Genomic DNA, 22,777 nt, shown 5'->3' with positions numbered 1-22,777 from the left:
CCACATGAACCAGAGACCTACATCATCCTGAGACCAGAAGAACTAGTTGGTGCCCAGCCACAATCGATGACTGCTCTGACAGGGAGCACAGCAGAGGACCCCTGAGGGAGCAGGAGATCAGTGGGATACAGACCCCAAATTCTCATAAAAAGACCAAACTTAATGGTGTGACTGGGACTGGAGGAATCCCGGCGGCCATGCTCCCCAGACCTTCAGTTGACACAGGACAGGAAACATCCCCGAGGACAACTCATCAGAAATGAAAGGGACTGGTCAGCGGGTGGGAGAGAGACGCTGATGAAGAGTGAGCTAATTATATCAGGTGGACACTTGAGATTGTGTTGGCAACTCTTGTCTGGAGGGGGGATGGGAGGATAGAGAGAGAGGGAAGCCGGCAAAATTGTCAAGAAAGCAGAGACTGAAAGGGCTGACTCAAGAGGGGGAGAGCAAGTGGGAGTAGGGAGTGAGATGTATGTAAACTTATATGTGACAGACTGATTGGATTTGTAAACGTTCACTTGAAGCTTAATAAAAGTTATTAAAAAAAAAAAAAAAACCTTAAAAACACTGATTATAACTCACTCCGTGTTAGTTTCATTAACCCTACATATGTATGTGAACTTTTAAGTTCCTATAAGTAAAACAGTTAATAAGAAGAGGATTAACACTAGAAACAGATTCCCTTGTATTTTTGTCCTGTTGAGCAGCCTAGGAATGACTTGCCCAAAGTACAATTGAAACACTGAAGTGATACTTTTAAGAACTGAGAGCTGCCAGAACTTTGGCAAGTTTTACTTATTAAAATATGGCAGAGGAAAATAAAAATATCATACAGAATTAGGAGCATTAATCCTGAAGGGAAACCCTGGTGGTGTAGTGGTTAAGAGCTACGGCTGCTAAGCAAAAGGTCAGCAGTTCGAATCCACCAGGTGCTTCTTGGAAACTCTATAGGGCCGTTTTACTCTGTCCTAGGGTCATTATGAGTTGTAATCGACGCGACAGCAATGTTGTTGTTTTTTTTTTTTTAACTCTCAAGCATGAGGTGTGAAACTATGAGGAGGAAGCACCTTTTCACTGAAAATTATCCCCAAGCCGAAATAAAACTTTTAAAAATAACAAATGCCCTTTTCCTCTTTCTTTTGCTTTCCTTTTAGCTAATCTCTGCTTGATTTTTAAACTTCAGCCTGAGGAATGAAGATGTATAAATATATACATATGCACACACGTACTTGTTTATGTGTGTCTGTGTGTGTGTGTGTTGTGTATAAAAACAAATCCTTTGCCTTCAAGTCAATTCTGACTCAGAGTGACCCTGCAGGACAGAGTAGGACTGCCCCATAGGGTTTCCAAGGAGTGCCTGGTGGATTTGAACTGCTGACCAGGGCTCCAATGTACATATATCAAAATTTGGTGATAACGTAGATAATATAATCAAAAAAGACTCTGCTAGTACAAAATGTTTGTTTTGTGGAAATATTTCGTCTTCTCAGTTGAGCCCTTTCTTTGTTACCTAGAAAATAGGTGCTGCTGTCTTGAGTGCATTTTCCTTTTTTTATGTGTTATTTGCACATTTCAAGCTGTTGAAGAATTTTTGGTATTATGCCTCAAGATATAGCTCCAAACAAACACAGTTTGCACAAAGTTTGTCTACTTAGTCTAGTGCTCATAAATGTTAAGAACAAATCACTATAGCTCAGTGTTTTGATGGTGCCAAAGACTCAGCCGCTGCTTGCCTACAACCAGCATGCTAGTTTTACAGAAATTTTAGAATAGATGTGCCTTATATTTAAATATGTTAATGATGTATCCCTTCTTTGGTGAAAGAGTTGCGTATGCCATGATTCCCCATGGATCCTCACTCTGGAAGAGGGTTAGCCTTGAGGGCTTGCTGTGCAGAACTGTTTCACCTACTTCATTTTGATCTTGACATCACTGTTGCACAACAGCCCTGTTGATGTTGGTTGTTGTTGTTAGTTGCCATCAAGTTGACTCCAACTCATGGCAACCTCATTTATAACAGAAAAAGCTGCCCAGTCCTGAGGCATCCTAGGATGCTTGGCATGTTTGTATCTTCCAGCACTATGACTCGACAGCACTGGGTTTGACTGGGATGTTGGATAATATTCTGTTCTGATTCATAGGGTTTTCATTGGCTGATTTTTGGCAGTTGATCGTAGGCCTTTCTTCCCTGTCTGTCTTAGTCTGGAAGCTCTGCTGAAACCTGTCCACCGTGGGTGACCCTGCTGGTATTGGAAATACTGGTGGCATAGCTTCCGTAATCATACCAACATGCAAGCCACCACAGTATGACCAACTGACAGATAAGTGGTGGTGATATTGATGAGCTGGGCAAAGTAATGCCAAGCTGGGCAAAGTAATGCCAGGCATGGCAACAGAACTCTTAAAGAAGACGCCCAGTCATTTTAAAGGTGGTGAAAATGTATTTTTTTAATGGACAATTGATACTTTTCCCTCCTATTAACTCAATAAAAGTTTGAATAAAATACAGACATAAAGGTCAGATACATTGACAGGCTTTGGCACAGGTTCTTTTTCTTCATTGTTAATGTGCCAGGGTGCCATCAAGGTGATGAAATAACAAAGGAGCCCCTTTGAACTCCATCTCTAGGTGCCATCAAAGATTACCCGCATTCACATCAGTGGTCCTTTTATTTCCTTCAGATTCTCTCTGTAGCCATTAAGAAAGGATTGTAATAAAAGGTGTTTAAGAGCTGGGTAGATTACATGTCAGAGAAGAAGAAAATTGTCTACCGACTTAACCATTCATCCTACTTTATGGTGCAGAAGTTTCGAAAGGAGAAGAAGATGAAACCCAGAAAGAGATGACATGCTGCTTTGCACTGTTTTTGTACTTTGGCTATCACATTTTGTAATGAGTATGTAGATACGATCCCTGTATACCTCCCGCTACTACATTAGCTCTTACATGAGAGGAAAATCTCATCCATCTTGAGTTTCATAGATTTCATACCCTGATATTTCCAAGTATTGTTAACAGGAGTGATAGTTTAAAATTCTTAAGGAGTTGACAAAATGGAAAATGAAAACAAAACAAAAAAAAACCCAATAAATGAAATAACTTTCCATTTCCTGTTATACCCGCAGATAGATTCTGGACCCCAAACTGGTGTCCCTTAAGAAGCCAGTATTACTACTGCTTTGTCAAAGCTGACAGACCCACAAAATGACTGTTAGGTTTGCCTGGTTCTGTCATTCTACCCAGTGCAGCAAGCCTCTCTCAAATAATGAACCAAGGGCAAGGTGACAAGGCTGGGTCACCTTCAATTCTGTTTTTTTATATTTAAAAGCGATGCAGTGGTTTCATTGAGAGGCTGTACGCAGGTGCAAAGACATCATTGAATGGCTTAGAAGTGGCTTTGGTTAAAGGAACAAAGAGATTCCCACAATGAATGTCCTTGTTATAAAGCTGAGATTAAGTGACACTCACATTGAAAATGACCTTGAATGGGATGTCCAACAATCTGTCATTCATCTCTGAGCTTTAGCCGTGACTTAAACCAAGCTGTATCACAACTGAGAGGAAGAAGGCATGCGTTTTTTATTTTTTCTCAAAAAATAAATGATGAAATTCTTGAAATTATTTGTGACAGTTCCATTATCTCTAACAACATGTCAATCTTTTATGCTGCAAAGATACGAAGTAAGCCTTTATTTTCTTACAATAATATTTTTAGAACAAAGGAACTTACTCAGATTCTGATATTTGTGTGTGTGTATATATATACGCACACACACATATACATGCATATACCCACACCCAGTGCCGTCGAGTCGATTCCGACTCATAGCGACCCTATAGGACAGAGTAGAACCGCCCCATAGAGTTTCCAAGGGGCGCCTGGCGGATTCCAACTGCCGACCTTTTGGTTAGCAGCTGTAGCGCTTAACCACTACGCCACCAGGGTTTCCATGTATATACAGTAATATATATATAGCTACACATATTTGCACAAACATGTAGACACACACATATAGAAAGAGATGCACACATACACACGTATCTAAGTCCATAAAATATCTGCAAGAAAGCTTAGCGTATGTAGTGATTTAGGCTATACTTATTTTAAGAAATCATCTGTAAACACAAATAAGCAGTTTAATAGCTTAATACCTCCACTCAAAAATTATTAAGGACTTGTTTTGTTTTACTCAGAGGTGAGTATGGGAATATTTTTTATAAACATATGGTTTACTTCTTCATTCCTACCCTCATTATCCTCATTGATTTCCTTTTTCACCAAAGACAAAAACTGTGTGATCAAAGACTGGAATCATTTTTTAATGTTTTAAAATTATAAATGTTAGAGAACAGAAAATTTGAAATATAGAAAAAATTAAAGGCAAACAATTTCATTAATTTTTATTACCATGAGATATTTTGATGATGCATTTTACTTGGCTTAAAGCACAAACCCCATACTACTTTGCGACCTGCTTTGTTCATTTAAGTTGTATCCTAATAATTTGTCCGTATTGCTACATAATCGTCATAACGATCGTTTTTAGTGGTTGAAGGATATTCCTTTGTATATAGAAGCCATCATTTTTTTAACGCATCCTTCTGTTAGTCATTAGGTTCAATTCAAAGCAAATGTAACTCTCAGGATTGCTGCAAGATCTAGATACGACTACAGCTCGTATCAGGATGTACGATAAACTATACCAATTTTCACTCTCTTGTCCATTCTGTCATTTGTTTCTTTGGTGATCGTATATGCAACTGCAGTACCCCAAATTAAACAAACATGTACTTCATAAATTATATAGGAATTTCTCATAGTTAAAAATTATACATAGTAAGTGAGAGCCTTAGATTGTTAGTAGCCACTGTTTAAGGAGCTCTGGTGGCTCCATGGTTAAGTGCCTAGCTGCTAGCCAAAAGGTTAGTGGTTCAGACCCACCCAGTGACTCCTCAGGAGGAAAGACCAGGTGATCTGCTCCTATAAAGATTACAGCCTAGGAAACCCTAGAGGGGAGCTCTGCACTGTCTATAGGGTCACTCTGGGGAAACCCTGATTGTGTAGTGGTTAAGTTCTTTGGCTGCTAATGCAAAGGTCAGCAGTTCGAATCCACCAGGTGCTCCTTGGAAAGTCTACAGGGAAGTTCTACTCTGTCCTGTAGGGTCGCTATGAGTCAAAATTGACTGGACAGCAATGGGTTTGATTTTTTTTGGTACAGGGTCACTATAAGCTTGAATCAGTGACACACAACAACAGTCAGTATGTAATGCCTGAAGTATACTAACTATAAAACCTACGATGATCTTGACTTTCGTCTACCCTGCTCAATCAAAATTAATCCATTTTATTTCCTCCTTTCCTACAGCAATGTGTTAGTATCATTCTCAAAGAGCTTATACTATTCACTGCTAGTTACATTCAACTTCTGTCCACATACCAACTCCCTCCACCCTGGATCGTAAGCACTCAGTGGGCAGTAATGGCTCTCCCCTTTCTTAGTGGTCCTTGGATGGCTGATGCGGTACATTTCGTGCTCACCGAGTGTTATGACACCTGCTCTTGTTTCATCTTTAATGTTTGCAGAAGACAATATTGAGAAACGTAAAAATGTTAAAGGCGTTTACTCTCTCATTTTTCTTCCACCAGTGGGATGGAGTAGGACCTCTTCCAGACTGTGCAGAACCACCAAAAGGGATCCAGATGCTGTGGCACCCATCAATAGTCAAACCCTACCTCACACTGCTCTCTGAGTGCTCAAATCCAGACACGCTGGAGGGGGCGGCAGGCGCCCTGCAGAACCTGGCTGCAGGGAGCTGGAAGGTATGACCAGTTCGTTGCAATAAAAAGAAATCTGGAATTAGGACCCAGTCCTTAGAAAATAATAGACGTCCAGTTTTGAAAAATGCAGTTCTAATAGAGTTTTTAAGGATACTAGAGGAAGACCAATTATTCTGAACTGTTGTACTTTAAAAGGTATTCCTTTCCAAAAAAATCTTCTTAAGGGTTCGGGGGTCCTTGAAGACAACCACTGCAGAACGCAGAGGAGTACACGTGAGTATAGTCATTGAAAACGCTGGGCTTTGCTTTCCATTCCATTTGTGTAGCTGCCCCACTTCTTTTTCAGGGGGAGCTTATAACATGTTGAATTTGTTCAAAGCACTATCATTGACTGTGAAGATGTATACAAGTCGATGCGAACCTTTATCATATTGTACCAGGTTCCATCCCCACAGTTTGAGAAGTTCTGTCCCCATAGTTTGAAGGTCCCCAAAGGGAAAGAACCCAATGTATGTTTGAATTATGGGCTTACAGAGAAGACTAGTACTGCTAGTTATCCTTGGCAAAAATGTTAAAGTAAACCATGTATATGATTGGGGAGGAACCTGGGAGGGCCTTTGTCTCTGAGTCCTTATAAGCACACACTGATTCCTGATTGATTTTCCTGGAAAGTTTCCACAAACTTTTCCGCAAAAAAAGTTTTCCAAAAAAAAAAGAGATTCATTGTAATGAAGAATTATAAAGTTGGGTCACTGACTTTTCTTGCACGCACACAAAAATGTAACCTCCTAGAAGAATGAAGACATACGGGGAGATATCTAAAGAGAAAGCTTGGACCTCTGCTATCCATTTTCCATTCATTAGTATCAAAGAGTGAGGCTTGGGAATAATTCATAACTCAGTTTTCTTTAATACTCACTTTCTTCACAACGATGTTAATATAGACACATAGCTAGAGAATTCTCAGAAGCTCAGTGTCATAGGCACCACATATACTGGTCCCAGCGTTGTGATGGAACTGCACCCTCCCTTCTTATGATACCTTCCCAAATCTGCCTTCTTGTCTCCTCTCTCTCTTTCTGCCATCCATCTTTTGCATTGCTACAGTCCCAGCTGTAGCACTTCCTTCTTTCTTGGGTGTGCCATCTCAGCTCTTACGGCTCAGCCCCTGACAGTACTTTACTTAGTAAATTCTTCTATTACCAACAGAGACTACTAAGAAAGAAGCAGAACGGCCTTGAACAGCCAAAGTCGACATCGTGAAATGAAAACTTTTCACTAAAGCGCCTTCCTTTATGCAGAAAACCCCTCAGTGCACGCCCCAGATGCAGTTATTAATGTTTTAGGCAAAGTTTAACAACCGTGGTCACTCCCAGTCCACATCAAATTACAGACAACACATTAGAAAACAGAGGAGCACCTCCTAGAAGCAAACATACAGACATAGAGACATTCCATAATAAGGGGCAGTGGGTACCCTGACCGCAAAGAGAAAAAAGAGGAGATTTTCTAAAATAAACATGAGGATGCAAAAAAAGAAAACTGTCAGTGTATTCCTTGTTTTGACTGTCCCAAATATTATACTAACTGATATTTATAATGCTGACCCTTTGTCAACAAAAAAAAGGCTAAAACACTGCTAGTAATTTTAGAAGGCAGAAAGCATTTTAGAAAAATTTCCATCCCAGCAAGTTAGAATTTTGACTCTGCATGATGTCACCCTCACTGATGAGAAGTACTGGCTTCCATAATAATTACAGAAGATAAGATAGTCCTCAGACCAGGCAAGGCGTCACTAAGGCATATTTCTATGTAGTTATAAGTATACATACAGAAATGAGAGTTTTCTTATCAAAATACAGATACACGAACATACATAAAAGTTCATCACTTCTTTTAAATCTATTGTGTAATTTATTAATTTGCCATATTATATGGGGAGGAAGGATGGATAATCCTTAGGGAAGATTTGAGAAGATTGTCATTAAGCCAAGCAATGATTATTATAACTTCAAAAATATTTCAGAATGACTTACCCAGCAACTAGAGAAATTCTCAATTAAAAAAGACTTGGTTTTAGAAAAATCTTGAACAATTAAAAGATTGATTTAAGATACACAGTGACATCATGTTTCACGTGGACAGCGTTAACATCTGAAATCTAGAGTCCTAAAAATGTGTCCTTATGGTAACTGTTGAAATGTAGTGGTAGTGTTTAGTATCCTTAGCTTTTTATGGCGAAAACAGAAGCAGAGATGTGGAGGTAAAACGCCAGAATTTTGCAGGGAGACAGCTTTTTATAGACCTCATCATCTGAAACAGTAACTTCTCTTTATGGGAAGATCATACGGACTCTTCATGGGGAAATTGACTAGCAAACTGCATCTTCATAATGGATGTAAATACTTTTTAAACTTTAAAACACTCGTTACTTGGTTTATGAGCATCACAAAAACATAATGGTATTATGCAGAAGCAAATGACAGATGTTTTCATAGCCACATTTTTCTTATTTACAGTACTTTTTTTGGTCACAGAATAATACTAAAACAACTGGATGTAATAATTTGAAGATTTCTAAAACTTGAATAAATGTGCTTTCAACTCTCATTTATGAATTCATTCTGTTGTAACTGAACATGATGAAAACCCAAGTTTTAAACTATAGAAATATGTCTTACTTGCTAGCAAACCAGACCTATTTTAGGTATCTTTGTATAGGCAGTTTTCTCCTAAAATCTGACTATTCTCAATCTATTTAATTACCCATTTATTTTTAAATAAGACTGAATAAAGCAATATTTGGATATTAATCTATTAATATTTAATGAGGTAACATGATACTGACATGGGTTTAATGAAGAAGGAAACAATATTTGACCATGCGGCCCAAAGTAATCAAAGATAACTGGGAAACTTGAAACTTGTCCCTAGAGACAGGGGCCACAGCCTCCAGAAGGACACCGAATTTAGTGTAGCTTAGCAGTCAGTGTATCATGTAAAAGTGAATCAGGGAAGATTAGTGGAGTGTAACAAATAAAAGTAAGAATCATGGTTTGACGTCTAAGAAAAAGAGAATTGTCTTTGTCCTAGTTAACAGTGCACTGCAAGGCATACAGTTTAAATGCAAAGAAACAGAGTTTTTAAAGATTACGCCGAAAATGGGGCATGAAGCCCAATGCCTAATGGATAAGAAATTGAGTCTGACTAAAACCAGAGGTTATCTGAGAACTCTGCCCAACCAGAAGGCTCCTGTTGCTGTTGTTGTGTGACTCATAGCAACCCTATAGGCTCCTAGAAATAATAAACTCAGATGGAGATGATGACCAGCCTGAAGCAGGACAAGGATGGTCCCAACCTAAAGAGGAGATAGAAAGGAGTAGGGTCATGGCCACATCATGGGACCTAATCACACATGACTTACTGATTTCTTACCTATAAGGACCCAGTAAGTAGTCCTGTTAGCAAGGACTGTACCTATATTGTAAATGCCATATGCATCCAAATTGACTGTAGAATAAACCTGTAATTCAATGGTTTAGTGTTTAATCCTTTTAATTGAACAGTCTGATTTCTGCAGTCCTAAATTACAGTCTCCAGCCTGAGTCTGAGGCTGTACAAACAGCTGCACCTCAGAGACTTCTACTTCTAGCCAAGATGCCAAGATGGAGTATTAGGGCCTGGTTTACCTTCCTTCAAGGAACAACAACAAAAAATAAAAAATATATGAAACAATGAATTTCAAAACCTTAGACATTAGGCAACAAAGGATAGTGATTTCTGAGAGACAGGACAACAAATGAGGTGAGCCCTGCAACTGCCCCACCTCACTGACTTGAGAGCATTTCCCAGGCCGTGGAGTGTGGAGGGAGTAGCCCAGCCAGAACCCAGCAGGATCCCTGAGTTGACCAGATGGAGCTGAAAGTTCAGAGAGAACGAAGCAGCTAAAGTTCACAGATCAGAGTATCAAAGAGGAAACTGCTGCATAACTCCATAAATCTGCACAGGTTTCCTTGAATATCTAGTAGAGAACTGATAAGCACATGTGTGAGGGAAGTACCCAAGACCTGGGAAACAACTGTCAGAAAGGATTAGAGGGAAGAATACTCAGCACACATACAGGGGTGGAAATAGTGCATATTCCCAACAGTCAGACAGGAAAACCTCATAAGTCATGGGCCATTGGGTGGATTATTCAGAAGAGTCTTGCCTCAATAGTGGCAAATAATTATCCCCAAACTTAACAATGCTCTGGTCCGTACTATAAAATTGTAAAAGCAAGACCAAAAGAGACCAAGTTTTTATGTAAATTAACTGCATCCCAGAACAAAGCTTAAAACTATAGGAATACAAAAATATCCAGCAAACAACAAATTAAAATTAAGAATGTCTGACATCCAATCAAAAATTATTCTGCAAACAATAAACAGGAAAATATGATCCGTAATAAAGAAAAAAAGTCAAAACAAACACAGAGCTGACACAGATGTTAAAATTAGCAGACAAGCCATTACTGTAACTATATTCCATGTTTAAAAAGTTAAGTAGAGGATATGGAAAATATATAAAAGACCCAACTAAAACATATAGAATTGAAAATACAATATCCGAATTGAAAAATACAAATGATGAGATTAATAGATTAGATGTTGCAGAAGAAAAGATTAATGAATTTACAGACAACAATATAAATGATCCAAAATGAAACAGAGGGGAAAAAAAATTAGCAGAGCATCAGTGAGCTTCAAATGAACTGATATATGTGTAACTGGAATCCCCAAAGAAGAGAGAGAAAGAAGAAAGAGGACCTAAAAAATATTACATGAAATAATGGCTAAAAATTTTACAAATGTAATAAAGACCATAAAACCACAGATCCAACCAAGCTACTCAAGGAGTCCCAAGCACAAGAAACATGAACTAAACTGTACCAACACATGATAATCAAATTGCTCAAAATCAGTAATAAAGAGAAAATCTTAAAAACAACCGGAGGAAAAAAGACATGTACAAAGATAAAGATGACAGTGGATTTCTAGCGGGCAACAATGCTGTGAAAAGACAATGGAACAGCATCTTCAAAGTACTGAAAAAAAAAGCTGAACCTGGCTTGGCCCAATCATGTATTCACTTGATTTTGGTTTGGTATCTAGCGGAAAAACCATGCCCAAAAGAAACTTCCAGGTCACCAAGTGCACTTCGTGTACAGCAGTTGTAAAATTGGAACCAGCATGGTTAATTATCTGAGAAGTCGAGTCGGAGAGGAATTCTCACATAAAAAGTTCAGTTGAATTAGCTCAACATAATCAGAGCTACAGTAACTCAGGACGTGCTGCCTTAATATTCCGTTCTTCCAGTCCTGTGGACAAGCAAGCAGTCATAAGCCTTGAGTCCAGGCTAGCACCACACACAGAGGCCACAGAATTAAGAGATTAGTTTGATTTCAGCAGACATTCTCCAAGGAACATGGCATCACTTCAAACCCTAACAGCACTTTTGTGGGCATGGTTAGAACTCCCTGGCCCTGCAGTTGCTTTGTTTCTTTTGCATCATTTGCCTCAGTAGAGAACATTGTTCTTAAATAATAAGCACTTGATGTTATAAATCCATCTGGCATTTATTTCATCAATTAGATACTTTTTAATCTCCAACTGTAAGCCAGAAGCTGGAAGACAATTGAGATAAGAAAAATTACTTGGTCTCTTCCGTTAGGAACCTTACTGTATTATAAACGTGTAGACAAGAAGTTCAAAAATCATGATAGATCTAGGATGGAAATATGTACATGGCCCAGGGATATCTAAGTCATTTGTACAAGGAAAGGGGTGAAGGGTGAGGAAGCACACCTCCAATATCCCCAGTTGAAACCTTAGATTCAGTAATCTAGAGTTCATTTAAACACATTAGCAAAATTATTTTTTAGGGCAATTCTAGGGACTATAACAGAGACTCCAACTATTCAAGGGCTTAAGCAGGATAGAAGTTTCTCATGACGTAACAGTTAAGGGCAGGTGTTTAAGCAGGGCAGATCCCTCCGTGAATGCATTCACCCAGGCTGACAACTGTTCTGTCATCTTCAACATGTGATTTCCAAGGCTGCCCTTGTGGTCAGAGCTCTAGTAGTGCAGTGGTTAAGAGCTGTGGCTGCTAACCAAAAGGTCAGCAGTTCAAATCCACCAGCCTCGCCTTGGGAACCCCATGGGGCAGTTCTACTCTGTCCTATAGGGTTGATATGAGTAGGAATTGACTGGATGGCAATGGGTTTTGCTGTTGTGGTCACAACCCTGATAAGAAGCTAGCAGGAAGCAGGAAAGGAACACAAGTACACGGCCAGAAATGTTCTCCTATGAAAGTCAAGATTATGCCTATCAGGTCCTGTTACAAGCCTGAGGTCAGCTTCTAGCCTCCAATGGACAAATGTTCAAAACACCATACTCCACCAAGAATAAAGAATAATTTGTAGGCAGAGGTGATCTAAATCCAGATTCAAGAAAAATAAAATTTTATATCTTAAAGGGACAAAGTTTTGCTAACGTAGTCAATTTATATTACTAAATAAAATATATCTTAATAAAAAATCCTTGTACTTGAGTTATCTTACTGTTTTAATGGCTTATACCTGCAAGATGAAAAAGGACTCATCTATATGATCCTTCCAAAATCTGTCCCAAAAATCAATTTAAACTCCCTTCTCCCCACCACCAAAAGGAAGAAATTGCTTGCTTAAAAATCCCTGAAAATGGCAAGATTGCTGCCTCCATTTCCAGCTACTGTCAGAAAGATCCACAGTTCAAATCTAGCAGCAGCTCCACAGGAGAAAGGGCCTGGTGATCTGCTTCTGTAAAGGTTAACAAAAACAAAAACCAACCTGCTGCCATGGAGTCAATTCCAACTCATAGGTTACAGCCTAGGAAACCATATGGGGCAGCTGTGCACTGTCATAGAGGGTCACTATGGGTCAGAGTCAACTCAACATCACACAACAGCAACAGCAACACAGTACCAAAAGAGCAGAGTCTGCACTTCATGATCGCTCTCCTCCTTGGTTAGAGGCCACAGGTATTAGTAGTTTCATTTTGAACCTCTCTTCTTGTCAGTCTCCCTTCTCAGTGGTATGGGGATGTGGCACTGTCAGTAAGGAGCATGCAGAGGTCTCAGACTATGACCTCCATCAGTCTTAGTCCCATATTGTGCAATGCTTTTCATCTAACAGGGCCATATTTAGTTCCCCCAATGGCATTTCTAAATACCAGTTGCACATAGTAATGACATCTCTAATATTTCATAATATTCACATTTAAAAAAAACTATTCCTGTGTTCAGAAATGTTCATTTTTAAAGACACATTTTTTAATAGAAAATTACTGATCCTGGAGATAGTTTGAGAGTTAGAGGGTAGGCATATTTGTTATTGTTTGTTTAGTGATTGCGTCCTCTAGGTCACTTTTACTTGAGCTTGACCTTCTTTGTTTTTTCTTACCACAAAATCTCATTTAAATTCTTTTTCTCCCAGGAAACTCTCTTGCTTGGACATTCATATTTTCAGCATTACATGAACATATACAATAAAACTCAGTCTTTGCACTAACCTTAAATTTCAAAAAACAACCAAAAAAAAAAGGAAAACCATTTTAAATATGCAATGGCTACCATTATCTTCACCAAAACATTTATTTATTTAATTGAATTCTTTACTAAAATGAGAGAATTCTTCATCAGCCCTCTTGATTAGAAATACCACTTGCCAAAATAAATTTTGAAAATAAAAATAAATAATCCTGTAATACAACTCTGAATTTAAAGAGCTGGTAACTATATCCTAAATCTATTACATGGTAACCCCAGTGTTTGAAGGACCGTGTACCAACACTGTCTGTCTCTTCCATAAATCCTGTTGGAGCCATCAACCAAAGTTTTTCCAAGGACCGTGTACCAACACTGTCTATCTCTTCCATAAATCCTGTTGGAGCCATCAACCAAAGTTTTTCCTTGAGTAGATATTTTAAAGCCAAATTTGGTAGTCAGATAATAATCCACCCTAAAGAGAATAATGTGAGAAACGTAGCAAAAGGCACATTTCTGAATATTATTTTTACAGCAAACTGTCAGCAAAATAAGATTGAATAAGTAAGCATGGTTGTTTAGTTGGTTTCTGCTCTCATCATGAGAATGAGATGCCACAGTAAATAATACAGTATTGCAAATGGATTTAGAATCTCATGCTGTCTGTCCCAGTCCATGCTAATGAATTAGTCATTTTGCAGCTGTAGGACTTTCAGCATGCTGTGACCCTGTTCACCACAAGATGCCAGAGTACCTTCTGTAAGGTTCAATTATGTTTGGAAGAGTTTGGTCTAAAAATGCTGTTTTTCTTTACCATACCAAAAGGAAGGGTGGGGAAATTGCTAATTTGATAAAGGAAGTCAATGAGAAATTGATAATTTAATAGTAGACTGTGAGGAACTGGCACATCAGAGGTACAATTCTTGACTTCCTTGAGGGAGACCCAGGTTTGGTTCCTGGCCAGTATACTTCATACAGAGCCACCACTCGTCTCGTGTGTTGCTATACTGCTAAACAATTTTCAGTGGAGCTCCCAGACTAACACAGACTAGGAAAAAAGACCTTCCCAAAAAAAAAAAAAAAAAAAATCAGGCAATGTAAATTCTGTGGATCACAACAGAATATTTGTTTTCTTTCCACCGTGTGTGGCGTTGCCATGAGTCAGAGCCAACTCGACGATAACTGCCAACAACATACTTGTACAGCAAGAAAACTTTTAAAGTATATAGATATTAACAAATTCTGAATTTTAGCACTATGATGGGTTCCGCCTCATGACGGAATATTCAGTACTTACAAGAGATAACTATCTCTAGTTAGGGGGCCTGGTGGCCAGTGGTTAAGCTCTTGGCTTCTAACTGAAAGATGGACGGTTTAAACCCACCAGCCACTCCGGAGGAGAAAGGTGTGGCAGTCTGCTCCCATAAAGATCACAGCCTTGGAAACGCATGAAGCAGTTCTACTCCATCCTACGGGATTGCTATGAGTCGGAAATTACTCGATACCAATGGGTTTCGTTTTTTGTTTGTTTGTATCTCTAGTTACTTAGCAAGCTATTAAGATTTTGAAGAGGGAAAAACTAGTTTAATTACAACGTTAATCTCCATTTAGGAACATAAGTCAGCCTTAAGTGAATCACCTAAACCTAGGCAGCGAGAAACTTTTAAAACAACTATAGCTACCAATCCTCTTCACAGCTGGACTGGGTTCCTAAAGTCAAGCCCTGAGGATCCAAATTAAAATGCCTAGGCTTGAGAGGTTAAAAAGTTACTGACTTCCCTTTATTACCAAACCTATTTTTTTTTTTTTTAATGCATACAATGAGGAACTCCTCGGGACACAACCCTGTGTGCAAGTAGCTTAACTTTCTTTGTTTTCTGTAACTCAGTTTAATTTCATCTGAGCCTTCATTTTGCCTGATGCAGAAAAGAATATGTATATATATATTTTTTTTCTAGGTAAACTTAATCGAACATAGTAATTTCCCAATTACCTTATACTCCCCTTCCCGCTAAAATTGGTGCTAAGACCCCCAGTGGGCCTTACAGTATCTCCGCAGAGGGAGTACAGACAGAATGTCCCTTTCTTATTCTGGAATCATCTCTCTCCCATCCTGCCCTTTGTCTGGGACACGCCTCTTCATCCTATTGGGTTCTCAGCGGGGGTCATGGTGATTGGAGACTGAATCATCTGCAGGTGCTTGCTTGGCTCACACCTGCCCTCTGGAACACTCAGGAACTTCCCTGAGATGCAGCCAGTGACATCCTCTTCTTTACCCAGCTGGATACTGTCCATGTCCATCATCCTGATGGACATCCCACATCCTGGCCAGGAAACTGCTCCACAACAGTCAGTCCTTAGCCCTTCCTCCTCCACTCACATATACCCCATGCACACAAGACCACAGAAACACTCAGGGGCTCCCTATGCCACATGGGGGTTCCAGGAGCCCCTTCCCCTCTCGGACAGTGAGCCATGTTGCCATGTCTGCTCTGTGGCCGCCACTCCATGATGGCGGCTTTTGCTGACTCTCGCTGTATTCTACAAAGGGCAGCAGAGTTTCTGTTGACTATCCGATCTCCCATCTTTGTGGAGACTTTCTCATTAGCCCCCTCACACATACAGGGGCACTTATCCAGGGGCACTCAAGGTTCTGCTGGGGTCCCCACAATGCTTTTTGCATCCCTTACTTCCTCTCTAAACTCTATCCAATTTCTCCCCTGAGGGAAAATATTTTTCCTGCCCATTCTCATCCCCTTACAAGCAGATACCATCTTTCACCTGAATCTGTGCCTTTTAACTTTAAACACTCAGAGTCTGCCGCTTTGTCCTCTGTCCCCAGTGATGACCGCAAGCCTCTCCCCAGGAAGAGGGATGGACAAAGAGGAGAAGAAGAAACACAGTAGCTGATATCTCAACATGTCCCATCACCTACAAATAGAAGTCATCCTTTCCTGATACAAACAAGCTTTTCCTGCATGTCACTCCAGTTGTACATGACTTCTTGTATGAAGTATACTAAATCCTGACAAGTTCTTCTTAAGGCTTACGATTGAAATGTCTAGTAGCTCCGTTAATAGTACTTAAAACATCTTTAACTCAGAGGAATGCCAAATGGGATACTTCAGGATGAAAACAATAAAATGAATTATTAGACGAAGGTTCATTGGTTAATTTGTCAGGGATTTTATCAGCTATAAGTGCAGATGTTTATAGTGTATGTCTTTCTGAGAGATGAACAGAATGGTGGTCAGGCACGTAGGCTCTGGGAGAACATTTGCAGGCTGTATGGCCTCACTGTGCCTCCGTTTTCTCATCTGTTGTAATTCTCATATCAAGTCCTTGTGGTAGATACAGTTGTATCTACCACAAGGACTTGATATGAGAATTAAAAGGACCAATAAATGTAAAACAATTAGAACACTGATTAGCACATAGCAAGTGTTAAAAGTTAGGTAAATGTTAACTGGGATTATTTTGGGGTTCATAAGCCTCCTGAAACCCTCATTGTGAAAGCCAGGAACAGCTTGGATCATGGTTCTGTGTCTTCTTCTTCTGGCCAGATCTTCCTCCTCCTCCTCCTCCTCTCCTCCCCCCACCTTCTCCTGCTCTTTTTTCTCCTCCTTTTGAGTCACCAAGCATCCTGTCTTTAGCCCATGGACCATTCTTCTGAAGGGCATCCTGGTCCATACCTGGCTTGTCCCTCCCATCTGCAACTGATGTACTCAGGGCATGGTGCCCTCATTCAGCTTGTAAAAGCCCAAGGTTCATTGAAAAGACTCCCACCAGGCTTCTGCTTTGGAAGAACTGCATATGAGCCTCTGGATTTCTATGTTGAGTGGCCTCCATTTCCCAGATACCCTAGTCCATGCCATGCCTTTCTCTCTTTAAATCTTGTCTATCCTTGAACTCCTTCCTGGCTTCCACATGGGTATCACATGGGCCCTGATTCACATGACCTACTCCAGGATTGGTAGGCTATGCAGGTCAAGAAAACAGTGGAAACTTGCAACATCTTTTGAATGAAATGTAAATAATTTATTCTGAGCTGTTATATAAAACCTCACCTCACTGCCATCGAGTCGATTCCAACACATAGCAAGTCATATACTGAGGTAGTATTGGAAGTTTTCCATACACCATACACACACACACACACACACACACACACACACACACACACACACCCCTACCTAAGACTTCCCCTTTGCTCTGCATCAATAATTTCAGTATCACATCTACTGTCTGGTTATTCCTTTTAACTTCGGGAGAACATATCACTGTTGACCATTTCCTCATATCAAGTATGTGTATTGATAACTTGTGTGCATTTTCGGCTATACGTGGCCATTTGTTGTTACTCTTAAGTCATTTCCCAGCACAGCTGAGGGCATCTCATTATTCTCCAAACACCAAAATCTTCTTTCCATCCAATGTGAAGGGGAGGTAATAGCTGGACTTTTAAGAAGGAAAAACAAAGTCATATCCTGCCCTTCCAAGCTTATTCAGATGTGACCAGGTTCTCCTCTGTCCGAGTTTGGAAGGATGGAGGGAGAGGGACAGGCAATGTCTGGAAGACTGAGCACAAAGGATTACGTGAGAGGGAAGAAGATGATGGCAGAGGAGGAAATAATGTCAACAGCACAAAGAGAACCATTTGGAGTAACAGGAGCTGGAGACTGGAGAAGGGGAACGGAAGTTCTGGGGGCAGGTTATTCACCATCTTTGTGTTTCAGTTGCCTATAAAATAAGAATGATGCTGGGATTTGAAGAGCTAAGAGGTTACAGATGTAGAAGCCGGTAGCTGGGGCTTGGAAAGAGGTGACTGGATGGAAGCCATCTTTAGAACTCATGTGTCAGCCTGCCTAAATTCTCCAGAATATTCCCCAAGGCTCTTCAAAGGGCCAAGACTATCTCCCAAGTATTAAAATGTATTGTTGATATTCCTCTTCCAGTATGTGAACGTTGACCCCATACTCTGAACTCTGCTCTCTTCACTTTCCTAGATTCCTTCCTTAGCTTTAGGGAAGAACCCAACAATGCCAGGGCTGGGTAAGCTCAGGTTTCCATTCCTTATTGGGTGGGCACAAGGGGGGCGGGGAGGCAGATATGTAAAGAGAACATCCTGTTTCAGCATGTCAAGAGCAATGATGGAAATTGCCATTTGGTGTGGGCAGGAAGCACCTTTCTTTCTGGGAAGGGACATCACATCCAGATACCCAAGCTCCAATGTTTATCTTTGCTCCCTGAGAGTGGGTCTGGAATCCAGAGATACTTCAGTGAGTCCTAGCTTCTTCCCCACCACCTCAGGCTCTCTAGGGCTTGAGACACAAAGCAGGAGCTGGAGAAAGTATTCGGTGCGAGTTGATGGTGATGAGAAACTATGTGAATGTAACTTCTGATGTAGGATGGGATGAAGATGTTTGTTTTTTTTTTAATCTCATATTTCATGCAGGGCTGGGCTGAGGATGTGGCAGGCATGGCGTATGCCCTACGGTCACTGCCAGAGGGGGCTCCCTGCCTGCCACAGGTGAGAGCCAGCTCTGGGATGCCTGCCCTGTTGGGAAGGGGAGGCGGAGAGGGCCAGTGGGGAGGGGTGGGAGGGCTCTGCTCCACCAGAGGTGGTCCACAGGAGGACCTTGCCATAGACCCCAAAACCTCATTTCATGAGTGTAATTTTCTTAGATTGTAAATGAAATTGCAATAGATTAGACCCTTATATTCGTTGATTTTTATACCCCACCCTCTCCTCTGGAACACTGCATAATAGTATAAAGCATAGCTAACTGCATTCCATTAAATGAACCTGAATGTTTCCTCATCCTAAAATTGAAAGTACATTTCCGTATCGAGCATTAGTTGTGTTCCATTAGGAGTCCCTGGGTGTCGCAAAGGTAGTGCTCAGCTACTAAGTGAAAGGCTGGCTGTTTGACACCACCCAAAAGCACCTTGGAAGAAATACCTGGCAATCTAATTCTGAAAGATCACAGCCATTGAAAACCCTGTGGAGCACCGCTCTCCTCTGAAGCATGTAGGGTTGCTATGAGTTGGAATTGACTTGATGGCAACTGGCTTGTTTTTTTTATTTTATGGTTTGTGTTCCGTGAAGTTCAGCGATTGCCATCCCAAAACAAATGGCATATATTACTCAATAAAATAAGAGATTGAATTATGACCCAGACATGATACATTTTAATCTTAATTTTTTACAAAGTCTTTTAAAATTTGCATTCTTGCTTTTCAGGGCCATATTTTCCTCTCCTCACCCCTGCCTTTCTCTGCCACAGTTACTCTTTATTATTCAGCAAATGACTTAACAAATCTCCTGCAACCTCCTCCATGTCCTGCCTCCAAATTCAAATCCCTTTTTTAAAAAAATCACCCGCACTCAGCCTTTCCTCATTGTCTACTTTCTCAGGGTTATTTTTAGATATTTTTTTATATCTCTTAATGTAAATACCCAATCCTTCCTGTCCCGAAGCTCTATATCTTAAAGAATGAAGCATACAGATCGCATAAATGGCTTTCAGGCTGACGCACTGAAAACACTGGCCCAAGAGACGCTAACTGTGGTTAGCCGATTAACCCTGAAGCCTGTATCATATGTTGAAGACAGAAAATAAAGTTAAAAATTTTAAATCTATATCTAACATATTCAACCTATTCTACGACTACAAGTTACCAGTTGCCATGACGTCAGTTCCCACTCATGGAGACCCCGTGTGTATCAGAGTAGAACTGTGCTCCACAGGGTTTTCAGTGGCTGATTTTTTAGAACTTGATCACCAGGCCTTTCTTTCAAGGCACCAATGGGTGGACTCAAACTTCCAACCTTTCAGTTAGCAGCCAAACACCTTACCTATTTGCACCACCCAGGGATTCAGCCGACAACTAGGTCTTGGTAATTCAACCTTTGTGGCTCCTATAAGTAGCAATCTAAAAACCCAGTCGTGTACTATTACAGGATTTGCTGCCTCCGTTTCTAATGTCCTTTGCCTCTTTCTACAGTGGTCAGTGTACATCCGAGCTGCTGTCCGGAAAGAGAAAGGGCTGCCCATCCTCGTGGAGCTGCTGCGAATAGACAATGATCGTGTGGTGTGTGCCGTGGCCACAGCCCTGCGGAACATGGCCTTGGACGTCAGAAATAAGGAACTTATCGGTAAGATTCATATTGGCTCAGTTTTGAAATGAGACTGTTTTTTGCAGCCTGCATGTTTGGGCGCATACGCAGAACGGAAACAGTGTCTTTCCTAGAGGACTCGTTTCTCCAGCTCTCCTTCTAGTTGAAATCCAATGCACTGATTTGTCTTGTAGAATTTAGAGGAAAATGGGGAACAAGAGGCTGACATCAGTAATCCTTGCAAATTAAAAATGCTCAGCACTTGATACAGTCGCCAAGGTCCTCTGTGTCTCTATTAGACTGTTTGCGCCCCACGTGGTGAACTTTGGAATACAATGGGATCCGTGACATTCTTCTTCCCTTTTCTACTGTTAAATTTACTTTGGATGAGACCATGTTCTTCCTGTTGTTAGCTGCTGTCCAGTCAGCCTCCAACTCATGGTGACCCCATCCACAACTCATGGTGACCCCAGTCCTGTGCCATCCCCATGATTAGTTTTAAATCAGACTGTTGTATTCCACAGAATTTCTTTCCATTGGCTGATTTTTGAAGGTTGACCTCCAGGCCTTTTTTCCCAGTCTATCTGGAAGCACCACTGAAATCTGTTCAGCATAACAGCGTGCAAGCCTCTATTGACAGATGAGTCGTGGTTGTGTCTGAGGTGCCTTAGCCTGGAATTGAACCTGGGTCTCCAGCATGGAAGGCAACAATTCTACCACTAAACCACCATATAATGAAAAAACCAAACCCGTTGCCATTAAGTCGATACCAACTCATAGACCACCATACTGGCTCTTTAATCCCATTTTTTCAAAAAATTATATCCCTTTAGTTTGATATGCAAGAAACACAGAGATTCTTTTACTAATGAAGCATTAAAGAGGTAATACATTCATTTATTTATTCAAAACATATTTATTCATGACCCAATTTGTTTTAGGCTTGTCGCCGTATCAGTAAGCAAAACAGAAAGCCTTCTTTGTGAAGTCTGCATTCAAGAGAGAGAGAAGTTGTATGATAAGCAGAAATGAATTGTGGTGTTAGAAAAGCACCATGAGGAAAACAGAGCTGGGTAAAGGAGACTGTAATTGGTGGGGTATGGGGTTGCCATTTTAAAGGAGTGGTCAAGATAGGGGCTTTGGGGGAGGTAGTGTTTGAGAAACACGTGAAGGAGGGGAGGCAGCGTGCCATGTGGATATCTGGGGAAGAACATTCTGAGCTGCTCATGGTCTGCTGGAGTGGGAGCTGGGAATGGCCAGTGGTTTCAGCCTTCACGGAGCCTAGAGTGCCTGGTGCAGAGTGAATGATGGGAGCCCAGGTCAGAGAGGCTTCCTGGTACCTGTCTTTCTAGATGGAAAAATGCCCAGGTCAAGGCTGATTGACAACCCACAGGGACATGCCAGGGGAGCAGCATCAGCCTCCCAGCAGAATGTCCAGACTAGTATAAGATGATGTTGGTGGGTGTATTGGTCAGGGGCAACATGAGGTCATGAAGCCTGACTGTAGGTAACAGGTATTGATGGATGGCCGCTGGAGGCCAGGTAGCAGGCAACTGGACCATCCCCTACGGCAAAGGTCCAGGATGATGAAGACTCTGGGGGACCAGGAGAAATGAGATGGGAGTGGGCACAGGGGCAAGATTCCATTCCTGGGACAATTGAAAGGCCAGTTGGAATGGCCAGCATGGGTCTACATTTCATACACAATTTTTCATAGATACATAGGTCTGCTTCTGCTTTCCCACTTCCTAAGCATGGTACACTAAGGCTTCTGTGATCATGGAACCAGCCACTGTCTCTTCTGCCATTTCACAATACCCATCTTATCCTCCAGTAAAAACCAAACTATTCACAGGTCCCCAGCCATTTATTTATTCACAGAAAAACCAGACTTCAACCGGTGTCTACTACATGTATGTATTTTCAGTAAATTATAGTACATTAAAAGGCATGAAGTGAACTCACAATTTAACATTTATACTCAATTTGAATTATGGTGTTGGCGAAAATATTGAATACACCATGGACTGCCAGAATGAACAAATCTGTCCTGGAAGAAGTACAGCCAGAGTGCTCCTTAGAAGCGAGGATGGTAAGACTCTGTCTCACGAACTTTGGACATGTTATCAGGAGGGACCAGTCCCTGAAGAAGGACATCATGCTTGGTAAGGTAGAGGGTCAGTGAAAAAGGGGAAGACCCTCAACGAGATAGATGGACATGGTGGCTACAACGATGGGCTCAAGCATAGCAACGATTGTGAGGATGGCGCAGGACCAGGCAGTGTTTCGTTCTGTTGTACACAGAGTCGCTGAG

The 22,777-nt window shown here is 40.9% G+C and overlaps 1 protein-coding gene across 2 annotated transcripts in view; it reads left to right on the top strand.

Annotated features, from left to right (window-relative positions):
* The window catches only part of CTNND2 (catenin delta 2), a 769,728-nt gene that overhangs the window by 610,390 nt on the left and 136,561 nt on the right, over window positions 1-22,777 (top strand). The window contains exons 8-10 of one of the 2 annotated variants that reach the window (XM_064270649.1): window positions 5,649-5,822; window positions 18,799-18,873; window positions 20,352-20,502. In XM_064270649.1, the coding sequence (XP_064126719.1) occupies window positions 5,649-5,822; window positions 18,799-18,873; window positions 20,352-20,502 (400 nt within the window). The remainder of the gene's footprint in view (window positions 1-5,648; window positions 5,823-18,798; window positions 18,874-20,351; window positions 20,503-22,777) is intronic. The other variant, XM_064270645.1, reaches the window with a different exon arrangement.

This window comes from Loxodonta africana, chromosome 2, assembly GCF_030014295.1.
Source record: "Loxodonta africana isolate mLoxAfr1 chromosome 2, mLoxAfr1.hap2, whole genome shotgun sequence".
Classification (NCBI taxonomy): Eukaryota; Metazoa; Chordata; class Mammalia; order Proboscidea; family Elephantidae; genus Loxodonta; species Loxodonta africana.
This window is presented reverse-complemented; position numbering and strand designations above follow the sequence as displayed.